Source organism: Ictalurus furcatus, chromosome 6, assembly GCF_023375685.1.
Source record: "Ictalurus furcatus strain D&B chromosome 6, Billie_1.0, whole genome shotgun sequence".
Classification (NCBI taxonomy): domain Eukaryota; kingdom Metazoa; phylum Chordata; class Actinopteri; order Siluriformes; family Ictaluridae; genus Ictalurus; species Ictalurus furcatus.
In genome coordinates, this window is record NC_071260.1 from 29,407,441 (window position 1) to 29,419,594 (window position 12,154).

General features: G+C 42.7%; 1 protein-coding gene across 2 annotated transcripts; it reads left to right on the forward strand.

Moving 5' to 3' along the window:
• Positions 1-164: 164 nt before the first annotated feature.
• mphosph8 (M-phase phosphoprotein 8) lies at positions 165-11,184 on the forward strand. Of its 2 annotated transcripts, none has more exons than XM_053627520.1 (14): positions 165-381; positions 4,444-4,593; positions 4,716-5,768; positions 5,847-5,931; positions 6,055-6,498; positions 7,717-7,839; positions 7,961-8,049; positions 8,512-8,652; positions 8,803-8,889; positions 9,042-9,196; positions 9,312-9,469; positions 9,870-9,994; positions 10,099-10,182; positions 10,283-11,184. In XM_053627520.1, the coding sequence occupies exons 1-14, from the start codon at positions 280-282 to the stop codon at positions 10,322-10,324; spliced, it is 2,838 nt and encodes a 945-aa protein (XP_053483495.1). In that variant the 5' UTR covers positions 165-279; the 3' UTR covers positions 10,325-11,184. The 2 variants fall into 2 exon arrangements, with proteins under 2 accessions (XP_053483495.1, XP_053483494.1); XM_053627519.1 differs by having other exon boundaries at positions 168-381; positions 4,713-5,768.
• Positions 11,185-12,154: the final 970 nt, after the last annotated feature.

Below are 12,154 nucleotides of genomic sequence, written 5' to 3' on the forward strand. Positions count from 1 at the left end.
GTAAAATGTTTTACTCATGAGGTTGCCATAATATAACTTCACTCTTCAGTGTATTTTCTCTCTTGGGCGAGGGTCACTAGTACTGGACGGCGTGGACACGCCCCCGGACGCTCCGCCCCGCCCCCAGACGCCCAGCTCCTCCCCGCCCCTCGCCCACCTTAATCAGAACAGCTCCTGCTGCTCTCTGGAGGAGTTGTCCGTTAAGGCGAGGTCTTTCGTGCAATGCTGCTCTTGTAGCAAGTTTAAAAGTGTTGCTTTTTTTACCTTGTGCATATACAAATGGATTCCGGTGCAGAGAGAGCGGACCCTGGGGATAGCGAACAGGACGAAGAAGAGGATGTATACGAAGTGGAAAGGATTATTGACATGCGAGTGGAAGATGTGAGTGAGTGAGTGAGTGAGAGAGTGGGAACGACTGTTAGCTTACACGGCTAGTCCCTATCATGCTAGCTGGGATGCCATCTTGTTAGCTGGCGCAGCGGAGCTTTCAACATTGGGAGCGATTAGACCAATGCGCTGTGCTTTACGTTGTTTCTTTTCTTGAGGGGAAAAGTGCTAAAATTGTGTGGATAAACGTGCATGAGTCTTAAAGAGGCGGACTTTTTTTTCCAGTGGTCAGGAATTGCTAGTCGTTGCTAACACTTGCTTGGGGGAGTTAGCTTAGATGAGGTAAGCTCGGCTAACTTTCCTAGCGTTAGCTGCAGGCTAGCGTCAAGGGTCACTTCATTTGCTGATTGACTTGGCCAGCTATGTAGCAGCAGATTATTATGGAAAGAACTCTGCAGTGGCTATTTTTGGTTCTTTGTCCGTTGTTTGCGTGGTTTAAAATGCGCAGTACTTAAAAACGCAGCTGTTTGTTGTTTTGTTTTGTTTTTGTTGGTTGTTTGTTTTTTGTGAAAATAATAATAATAATAATAATAATAATAATAATAGACTGAGAGTTTTTTCTGTTTGATTTTGTTTAATTTCTACCAGATTTGAAGTAGTTTAAAAACATAAAGATTTAAACGTCTCCTACTTGGTCAACCCTGTTGACATGAGTGACCTGTGGAGAGGTATCAGTACCACAGCGGTACCGGAAGTAATGATTACTCGACACTTACAGGGTGAAGGTTTGCAACCCTCATCATAAAGCTTTTCCTGTACTGGACATGTTTTTGGCTTGTAAAGCGATGGCCAGGGAGAGGAGAGACGCAGCTGTATGTCTGTTCAGAAAGCAGCACTAATCTAAAGTTAAAGTACAGCTGTTCTGTTATGTTTGTTTTTCAAATATTCCCTTTCATGTAGTGTGTTGTTAGAGCTGTTTGTGAATGTAAACGCGTCTGCAAGGTTTCAAATCAAAGCGCATGACAAACGGAGTTATTGGTCGCATTTACACTACATGGTTCAAGTGACCCGATTCCTGAAAAAAAACACATGGATTCCGATATTCTCAGATGCGTTTCAGGCCTCGTTCATATATATGGGAATAAAACTGATATGAATCGGATACGTGCTTTCGCGTCTGCCGTGTAAGCGGACAGATCGGATATTCCCCTGTCAATGCGAGTCGTAGGCAACGTCATTAAAAAAGCGACGGCGGCGAATGACGTCAGCTCAGGTGGACACCAATCGCGAAAACACAACTCTCAACAAGGGCTCTCTTCTTTGTTTTTGTTTTTCTTTCCTCTGCTTTGAGAGGCTGGTGTTTTGATTACCTTTTAAATATGGTGTTGAAAGCAAAAGCTTGTCTTAAATTTTCATCTGCGTCCGTTGCAAATTGCACCGTTTTTGCAGCCTACGCTTTTCAGGAAGTGTATGGTGTAAATGGAGGGATCGGATATGGGTCACTTTTAAAAGATGTAAGTGGGTCGCCAAAAAAAAAAATCTGCTACATTAAACCAATAGGAATTGGGCATCAAGACCTGCAGTGTAAATGCAGCCATTGACTCTCAAAAGAAGGAACCGATTCTGAACCGCTGAAACGAGTCATTAGTAATTCCAGACTTTACTTCCTGTACTAACCTACGTAACTTGGTAACAAAAACCCTGCCTCTCGTCTTCATTGGCGGAGCTGAAACCTATGGAAGTGGGTGTTTCCTTTTCCAGCGGTAGACCAATCACAACAGACTGGGACATCTGACCAATCAGAGCAGAGTATGCTCTCTGAAAGGAGGAGTTTAGAATGAATCCTTTAGAGAGGATCATTAAACGAGTCGTTTGTGAGGGGAGGTAATGCTTGCGATTTAAATTATGACAGTATTAAAAGTGTTTTTTGCCCTCGGATGCATGTAAATCTACTGTATGAGACCTTGAAAACAAAATTGGGCACGTTTCAAAACCATAGTAGGTGTGCTTTGAGAGCGCATCCATCAATGCACTCATGGTACATAGATTAACTACCTCACTTTTGTTAAGTGCAACAGGGTTAATCAGCATTTTCAGATAAGCTCTGAACCCCCTCTCATATCTGTGCGTGATCCAAATGTGACATATTTCACATGAGCAGGGGTCTCTGTGTGTGTGTATGCACAAACCTGAGACACAGTAGAGACCATTTTAGTAGGCTTTCACTGTTTTAAAGTGGCCTGCTGTAATTTGTCTGCGTGCGTGTGTCTCGTCAACATTTTCCCTTCCTGTCGAGAGAGGCTTCATGAACTGTCTGGCATTGACGGCTATCACGTTACAGCTTGACACAATACCACAGACCAGAAGTGCTCTGTTAACTGCTAGCTGATTGGTTAGGCCTGTGCCCTACTTCACAGCAGGTTTTGTTCCTATTTTGGCTGCCATGTTAACATTTGTATGTGTAACTGCATTGTGCACTACTGTCTCTGATGATTGGTACAGTGCTTCCAAGTTTAGTAACAGTCATGTGATTGAGGGAGACTGCTTAAGTGTTTATTTATTTATTTATAAGTAAGTAAGTAAGTAAGTACCTTGCTGTACACTGTACCTTGTTAAGTGTCCTAGAACATTTCAGTTTGGAGAAGAGTGTGAGAGATGAAGAGGAACAGGGAAAGAAAGACTGACGAAAGAGAGAGAGAAAGTTAGAGGAAAGGGAGCAAAATTCAGGTTGGATGGTGGTGTAAGTGAGTGGAGCTAAAAGCGTTTGAGATGCTTCACTTATCACACTCGTGTGTGTGTGTGTGTGTGTGTGTGTGTTTTGAGCTTCTCTGGATCCTGCTGCATGAACATTAGTGCTTTAGAGCCATGTGATGTACCAGCTGACGTACATTGACGGGAAAATCCAGTAGTGTACACACAGTGCTGTTACTAGTCCATGTACTCTCCTCCCTATTGAAGCAGTACCTATTCGCAGGTGTCGATGGGGAGTCATTAGCTCTGAATGTGTGTGTGTGTGTGTGCGTGGCACAGGTCTGTCTTCCTGCTTTAATGTAAATCCGGCTGCAGACAAAATCAGCAAAGCTAGATTAAGAATCGTGAATGGCAATTTATTTGCATTAATGACGTATTGAGGTTTAGCTATAGTATATTGTAAAGTGCCTAAGAGCTAATCATCTGTCTGAATAGTAAACGATACCCCTAAATATTTGGTTATTTATTTATTCTTTTTTTTATTTTCTCGATTTATTATAGCGATCGCATTACTTCAGTGTCTGTTCGATTATAATCTGATGGCTACTCCAAAATGTAAAAAAAAAAAAAAAAGATCCTGCATGGAGAAATACATCAATTTTATTGCATACCGTGTGACGTAGATGGCTGCTTATGCTATCTGCTCTGCTTGTTATCATCGACATCGACCCGGTCATCTCTAAACGAGTCGAGAAACGAAACAGGAGACAGGCACTAAGGAGTCCCGAGCCAGTTCAGCCTTTCCCGGGTCGACAGATTGACTGTGGTTACAACTTTGGCGTTCAGTGACTGAGAACACGCACCAACACAGCACACTTACTTTTCGCTTTCCTCATTTATAAGACGTTAATTCCTACAGTCTGTCCCACGTGCGTGTAAGATAAATACGCTTATACAGTCAAGCGCGCTGTCCGAGGGAATAGGCCTAACCTGTAAGCATATCACTTTAATTAGACGGCAGGCGTCGGGGTTTACCTTTGATAATTAAAAGACAAGATTGACTGCTCTTGGGGGGCGGGTGTAAGCACTGTGGAAAAGAGTGTAGTGAGATAAAGCGCAGTAAGAGGAAACAGTGGTGCAACTGACAGGGAAGCAGGCCCGCCCTGTCTGATCCAGATGAATGCAGATCTTTGTGTTCAAGCTGTAGTGATTATTCAAGTGCTGCCCAGAAACACAGGCAGACCAGTCGTCCAGTTGGTTACTGTTACTAAGCAACATGGTGAATAATGATCCTCCGTGACATTCGCATTAACGCGTTGTGCAACTTGTTGTGTAGAATTAGAAAATGAAAACTAATGTTGCGATTGTGTGTTTTTGTTTGTGATTTTTTTGAGTTAACAGACTCTGCCTTTGGGATCTTTTTAGGGAGAGGTGCTGTACCGTGTGCGGTGGAAGAACTATTCATCAGACGATGATACCTGGGAACCCAAAGCTCACCTGGAGGACTGTAGCGAAGTGCTGCTGGCCTACGAGAGAACTCTGGCTGAGAGAAAACTTAAGAAAGATGCTAGCATGGTGAGACTTGAGATATTCTCCCACACAGTCTTAAAAAAAAAAAAAAAAGTAATTGATTTTTTTTAAATGTACATTTTATAAATGAGATAATTGTAAGTTGCCATTGTTTTTTCCCTCAGAAGCTGCCTATGAAGAGCGACTTATTTGACGCAAACTCCGAGAGCGAAAGCGATAAAGATCGACCGAAAGAGTCACCTGGTAAGAAAAAGAAAAAAAAGAAGAAACACGCAGAGGAGTCGGACGACGAGAAGGACAGGAAGAAAAAGAAAAAGAAGGAGAGATTGAAGGAGGACAAGCCGTTGCCTGCTCCCGAGTCTGACGAAGAGGAGGACAGGGTTCCTACACCACCGCCACCACCACCTTCTAAGAAAGAGAAGGCCACAGATATAAAGAAGCGAGCCATCGAAAAGGAAGAGGGCGACGAGGACGAGGACGACGCTCCCGCGAAGAAACACAAAAAAGAAAACAAAGCTAAAGATTTAGGGAAGCAAAAGAGAGACAGTGTTGACGAAAAGAAGAAAAAAAAGGTTAAGTCCGTTAAAAAGAAAGAGATCGAGACCTCGGACGACGAGACGGACAAGAGCGACGCGCCGTCAGAGTTATTCACCGATGACACTTCTTCAACAGGCAACCTGAGTATCACAGCCAAACCTACAACGCCCAAAACCGTCGAGAAGTCCAATCGGAGCGAAAGCGGGAGCGAGCATTCCAAGGCGAAACAGAAGAAGAACAAATCTGACCCGAAGTTGCAAGGTTTCAAAGACTTGGCTCAGGACAAGACCCCCAAGAAGACCGACAGTTCAGCCCTGCTGCTCAAAGAGAGTGGCCTAAATAAGTTGAAGAGCCTGGCTAGCAGTAAGAGCAGCAGCAAGTCATCTCGCAGCGAGGACGAGCCTGACTCCAGTGACACAGCGCCCACGCCAAGAGCGAAAACCAAGCCTAAAGGTCCTGACTCAAGCACTACTCCTCAAAAGGATTCCTCTGTATCTTCCTCCTCTTCGTCCTCTACGGTCTTAGCTGCTTCCAGCAAGCCGAGAGAAGAGGAGCCGAAGGAAACGAAGGAAGAACCTGGAGAGAAGGGTGCTCCTCCTAATAATCTCTTCGAGAAGTTTTTGCTCAATTGTGAGGCCAAGGATCGTGTGCCTAGGAAATCGGCAACTCACACAACACCGAAGGTACCGGGCAGTTATTTATTTGTTTTGTTTGTTTGTTTGTTGACAAGTGTGCTTAGAGACGTTGTTTATATGTTGCAGAGTTCAGTGAAGACGGACAAAAAAGTGAAAAAGGAGTCTCCGGTGCAAAAGCCTGAGTTTGACAAAGCTGAAAAAGCAAAGGAGGGTATGTGACCAATTCCTCAAACTTTAACCCGTGCTAAATAATAACAATAATCTTATTTATTTATTTATTTATTTATTTATTAATTATTTAATGCTGATGTTTTCTTTTACCGCTCATCTCCAGGCACTACGGCCATTGAGACGGAAGAAAGACAGGAAAAGAGCACACAGGAGTCAGAAAAGAGTGAGCGGTCAAATGAACCCGTGGCCAAGACGAAGGAGGATCTACAGCGTGAACAGAAAGAAGACGAGCAGAGAAGAAGGAAAGAAAGGCTTGAGGAGGAGGAGAAAAAGAGGAAAGAGAGGCTCGAGGAGTCCCAGAGAGAGCGGAAGGTGAGGATGGAAGAGGCACAGAGAGAGAGACAGAGACTGGCCGAGGAGGCCCGGTTAGATCGGCTGGACAGGAGGCCCGTGATGGAGACTATTGCGTCTGCCGAGTCTACCGAAGACTCGAGGTGGAAGGAGAGGAGAAGGAAGAGGCGGGAGGACGGCGAGTCTCGCCTTCTCATCGCCTGCGACGACAATCAGGACTCTCAGGACCCCCTGGAACGCTCGGACAAAACGCCTGGTCTGTATCTGCAGGGTCGCATCGACATCTTTATACTCGGGGCGCTCTGTACCCGCTTCTGCTGTTCTCTTAAAAACATTTCACGCTGAATTGTATTATAATAAAATATAGTCACGTAACACTTTAAAATACAGGGGTTCTGCAGCCCTGTCTCAGTCAGGGCTCAAACTACCTGTTAGGGGGTGGACGCTATGTCTGATAAAACATCATATTGGCCGAAACTTTTATTTCATGTGTACAAAAATACATTACTTAAACTTGAAAACGGGAAATAATAGACTCTAATAATAATAATTCCAGTCAATGATAGTAAATAAAACAGTGGGTGGCCTGGTGGTGCAGCGGGTAGCATTAGTCCCCTCACAGCTCCTGCATCCCTGCTTCAGTCCTGTCTCTGGAGGTTCTGTGCAGGTCCTTACCAAGTCCATGTGGGTTTCCTCCAGGTTCCTCCCACTTCCCGAAACATACACTACCGGTCAAAAGTTTGTGGACGCATGACTGAAACGTTTCTCATGATCTTAAAAAGCTTTTGATCTGAAGGTGTGTGATTAAATGTTTGAAATCGGTGTCGTAGACAAAAATATAATCGTGCCGACGTATTCATTTCTTTCATTAGAAACATTTTATTTACAAATAAAAAAATTTTTTTTAACGACGACTCTGAGCGAAATATTCCGAAAAGCATCGATAAGAGTCCAGCGAACTCCTTTTTATACTGTTTAAAAAGCATCTTGGGGAAATTCCTCAAGAAAACACCAAGAAAACATTTCTGGAAATTCGAGGCAGAAAGGGCGTCTACTTTGACGATGCTAAAATATTAAATTATTTTGATGTATTTTGGATTTTTTTTTTTTTTTTTATCACAACATAATTCCCATAGTTCAATTTGTGTTACTCCAGAATTTTGATGACTTTATTATTATTATTATTATTCTAAAACGTGGAAAATAAATAAATAAAGATTGAGTGTGTCTAAACTTTTGAGCGGTAGTGTATATTCTGGATTGTTACGTTTCGACTCGGTTCCAGTGACCATTCTACGGAATACTCTGTAATATCTTCTCGTGTATCCCGTTGTAGGCTGACCGATTTCAAATCGAACCTTAGTTTGTGTGAGCATTCTGGTGCTGCACAGCGCATTGTAAATGTCGTGAGCGTCTGTCCCGAGGAGCCGTCGTGTAGCCGTACTAAAATGCCTTTGTGGCTTTTGTGTAACAGACAGGGGCCCGCCTTCTCTCAACCTGGGAGTTGAGCTGAAGCTGGACTGGATGACACTGGAAGACTTTCAAAAACACTTAAACGGAGAGGATGAGAATCTCTCTCCACTAGCCTTAACTCCCAGTGAGTTTTACACACACACACTCATAACAGTAATCAGATAAATAATAATAATAATAACAGATAAAGATTTGAATTCCTTTGTCAACACCTTTTACTCTGTTTCTTTTGTTTTCAAACACAGCTGAGTTGCGGGATGCCGTAAAAAACGGGAATTATATGGCCGTTAAACGTGCACTCAGTTCCAAAGAGGACTATAATCTGGACCAGGAGGTAAGACGTGTACAGTTTTTACGGGGATAATAAATAAAGAATGAGTGTGTCTAAACGTTTTGACTGGTAGTGTGTTTTCGACGAGTGGAATTTTGTAGATGAGTGTAAATTAGTGTCGTATGTTTTTTAACTGGAGAACTTTGTAAATAAGCATTTTGTCTATAATCACTGAAAAACTGAAAAAACACTGCTGACTTTCAGTACCAAGTGACGAGTTCCTGTTTTCACGTCAAAGTGCGTTTCATGAGCTTGTGAGATGAAGCCGTACTGAAAAGCTGTCTCGCTGTATCATGTTCGGGTTGTCTCGACTGTCTTTTATGTTATGTCAGCATCTGGCCTGTAGTATCATTGCTAGCCTCTATCTTTTTTGAAAAATAATAATCTTTTAGATAACTGATTATATTTTGTGGTTTCCTTTTTGGGTGTCTGTGCACATGTGTGTGCCCACTCTGTCCTCTGCAGGACTCCAGCGGTATGTCCCTGTCCATGCTGGCCGCCGCAGGCGGACAGGACGACATCCTCCGGCTGCTGATTAAGAGAGGAGTGAAGGTTAACGGGCGGCAGAAGAACGGCACCACGGCCCTTATGCACGCTGCTGAGAAGGTAATTATTGCTTTGCTGCTAAAACCGTTCTGCAGCTGTTCTGCTGCTTTACACTCACCACAGAAGACATCTGTTCATGTCTCTCACTAATGTCTTAGTCATACAGGGTAGAAAGAAGGTCTGCAATAACCTCGTTATCTCTCTCTCCAGAATTTCCTCACCACTGTGGCCGTTCTTCTCGAGGCAGGATCTTGTCTAAACGCTCAGACACTGGGTGGAGAGACAGCTCTTATGAAGGTAACGATGGGGGGGAAAGAGCCAGGGAGACTCCTTCCCTCATTTGGGGAGTGCTGATAAACGGATTGTTTTCCTTTTGGGTATTTTTAGACTTCGGTCCTCCAACAATTATCAATCAGTAGATTCATGTTTATCATTGTTGGCCTTATTAGGCATGTAGGAGAGGAAACGCAGATGTAGTGCGCCTCCTACTGGAGTACGGAGCTGACTGCAACATCCTCTCCAAGCACAAGACAACAGCCTTGCACTTTGCCAAGCTCAGCAACAACATGATGGTGTATGACCTCATCAAAGACCACATCCAGACGTGAGTTTTAAAATCAATGACAGATGAAAAAAAAAAAAATGAATGATGCATAGATTTCACAAAACCTAAAACCTGAGATTTACATCAGTGAACATCTTTTGAATGTAATTCCAAGGTTGTCGACAGTGGCAGAGGAGACCATCAGAGCGTATTTTGAGACGCGCTTGGCTCTGCTCGAGCCCGTGTTTCCTCTGGCCTGCCATCGCCTGTGTGAGGGACCAGACTTCTCACTGGAATTCAGTTACAAACCCCCACAGCACACACCTGGAGAGGGTAAGACTCCGAAATCAAAGAAATGGCAATACCATAAGCGGTATTCAGTCCCTGCAGGATTTTTTGCGAACGCAGAAATGAATCAGGCAAACGCTGCAATATTCAGCGGAGCTTGCGATTTGGGTCGAGGCACGTCATGTGACGTCATCGCAACACACGTTCAGACAAAGCTCTCTTCAGTTCACACGCATCGAGCACGAGTACAGCTAAAAGGTCTCGTTCACCAACAAACATCACTGCAAAAAATAGCACAAAAAAACTCCGCAAATCGCATCGCAAATTTTGAACATCAAAATTGAATTGCAACAATCTCAATCGCAGTCAACCTCTGGAAATCCTGCACAGACTGTATATTAACACTGAGGCTGAGGCAGGTAGTGAAAATATTGTTTCTTGTCAGGATCTGGTATCCTTCTCTTCATCTTCCATGCTAACTTCATGACCGAGATCACAGCCAGGCTCTGCGGGCCCTGTAGCGTCCATGCTGTCATCCTTAACGACAAGTTCCAGCTGCCTATCTTCCTCGTAAGTCACTTTATTCACAATTTTTTTTATTTTTATATGTGTATATATATAAGAAATCGCTGTAAATATCTACAACCCATCTGATTGTGTTCTACCCTCAACAGGATAGCCACTTTATTTATTCCTTCAGCCCTGTTCAAGGAGCCAATAAACTCTTTATTCGCCTAGCCGAGTCACCCACAGCTAAGGTGAGGGTCGTTTACAGAAGTGCCAGACACTCAAACATGCAGAGAACCTCTTCACATGAACGATTTTAATCCGAGACTGCATCTTAATGTATCTCCACAGGTTAAACTTCTCATCGGTGCATACAGAGTCCAGCTACAGTGATGTCCAGTCTTCGCTTCGAAGTCAAAGTTCAGCAGAGAATTTTTACCACACTAAGAGCCGAGAAGAAGAAGAGATGGTTCCTGTTCAGTTTAATGGCTTTGAAATGGCGGCCTAAATACACAAGCCAGTCTTTCATAGCGGACGTTGGATACACGTTCGTCGACGTGTTTTCTGAGTTTTACAGGATTTCTGTTTTTGTTGGGTTTTCTTTTTTTTTTTTTTCTTTTTTTTTTTGGTTAGGCTATACTTCCAGACAAATACAAAACAAGCGGGAGGGATCGGCATTTGTAAAGGTTCGTTTGTAAATCATGTTTGTAAAGGTTTTTCTTGTTTTAAATACAGTAATTTATCACTCCAGGTTTACCCCTAGTTCTTTTACGTTGTTTTCTCATCACCGTGTACTTGCCTTGTGCATGTGTGTCTGAAAGAGTGTTAGTGTGTGAAATAGAGAGCAGGTGTCCGTTTTTCTTGCTACTAGGTTTTTTTTTGTTTTTTTTTGTGGGACCAAGATATGAGACTTGACCTTTTAAACACCGGAGTTAATTTCCTTCCCGTCACTGTCCCATTCGGCGGTTTTTACACCGAACCTCGACCTCTGGGGCAAACTGTGAGAGTAGGATCATTAGTGTAGAAAATGTACTATATCTATCAATCTTGGGTTTGTTCAACAGTACAGAGGAAGTATTATCAAAGCATGTGTGTGTATCAGGGATGTCTGTTTGTTTTAAGGGCTAGTATCTGCTCAGAGGCTGGAGGAACCATGTCTGATGATGCCTTTTGTTTAGGATTGAATGATCTTGCTTCCATCCCATCTCCATCAGGCTTGTAACGAACGAATTGATGAATTTTTGATCATACACTTTTTTTTTTTTCCTCTTTCCTTTTCTAACCCCCACCCCCCACCCCCAAGGTGTATGTGGTTAGCTGTTTAAACACTGCTGACCTTTTAGTCGGGTTATACGACTAGTTATGATAAAGGCCGAAGCGAACGGTGAGAACATAATCTATCGGCAGAGATAATTGTCACGTGATTTAATAATTGAATGAATTGTCACATGATTAATATATATTAAGATCATGATTAGACTGGGTCATACTTGGAATTTGCAACCAGGATTGAGTTACTATACTAGAGATTCTTCTGGAAACAGTGTGCCGGACAACATGGGTTTTCATTTATTTCCCCCTGACTGTTAACTTCAAGACATGGTTTTTGTTTGCTAACCTTCCTGTGTGATAAATGGAAGAGTGAGAGAATGCACACAGCTTGACTTCCTGTTCAAATAAACTGTACATATGTTTCCATAACATTTGAAAAAGGAAAATTTGTTTAATTTCACAATTTAAAGTTTTGTTTAAAGGTCGTATCATCATTGAGTGATGCTGCTGATGAGTTACTTTGATTTATATGGCTGATTTGCTGCTTTTCCTGAATTATAACTATTATATATGTATGATTTTTATAATCTTAAATCCTGTTGAATTTGTCATGTTTTCATACAGGTTTAAACCGAGGAAATCGACGATAACGGTTCTGGAATCCGTGTAAGCAAATAGTGTTGGCTCTTGAGTAAAATTGATCACGCGACACGTCTCGGACTAAAGCAAACCAGGTTTGATAGTCTATTTAACGTTAACGTTGATCGTGTGCTAGTTATACCTTCAGCTTTCAATTCAGCAAATCTTCTCTCTCGTGAAGGCTTACATGGAAAATTCACATGGGGTTTGAAAGACAAATATAAAAAATCCCATCCGATAAACAATGCGAGTACACAAGGTAAGATTTTACATTTTTTGAAGAAAAGAGGGCCATCCTGAACCTATAATCTG

What these genes read in the sequence shown, in the direction of transcription:
- mphosph8 (XM_053627519.1), top strand. Translation starts at nt 280, where the DNA reads ATGGATTCCGGTGCAGAGAGAGCGGACCCTGGGGATAGCGAACAGGAC. An exon ending in AGCTGAAAAAGCAAAGGAGG is followed by an intron (nt 5,932 to 6,054) that starts GTATGTGACCAA and finishes GCTCATCTCCAG; the next exon opens with GCACTACGGCCATTGAGACG. An exon ending in CCGAGTCACCCACAGCTAAG is followed by an intron (nt 10,183 to 10,282) that starts GTGAGGGTCGTT and finishes GTATCTCCACAG; the next exon opens with GTTAAACTTCTCATCGGTGC.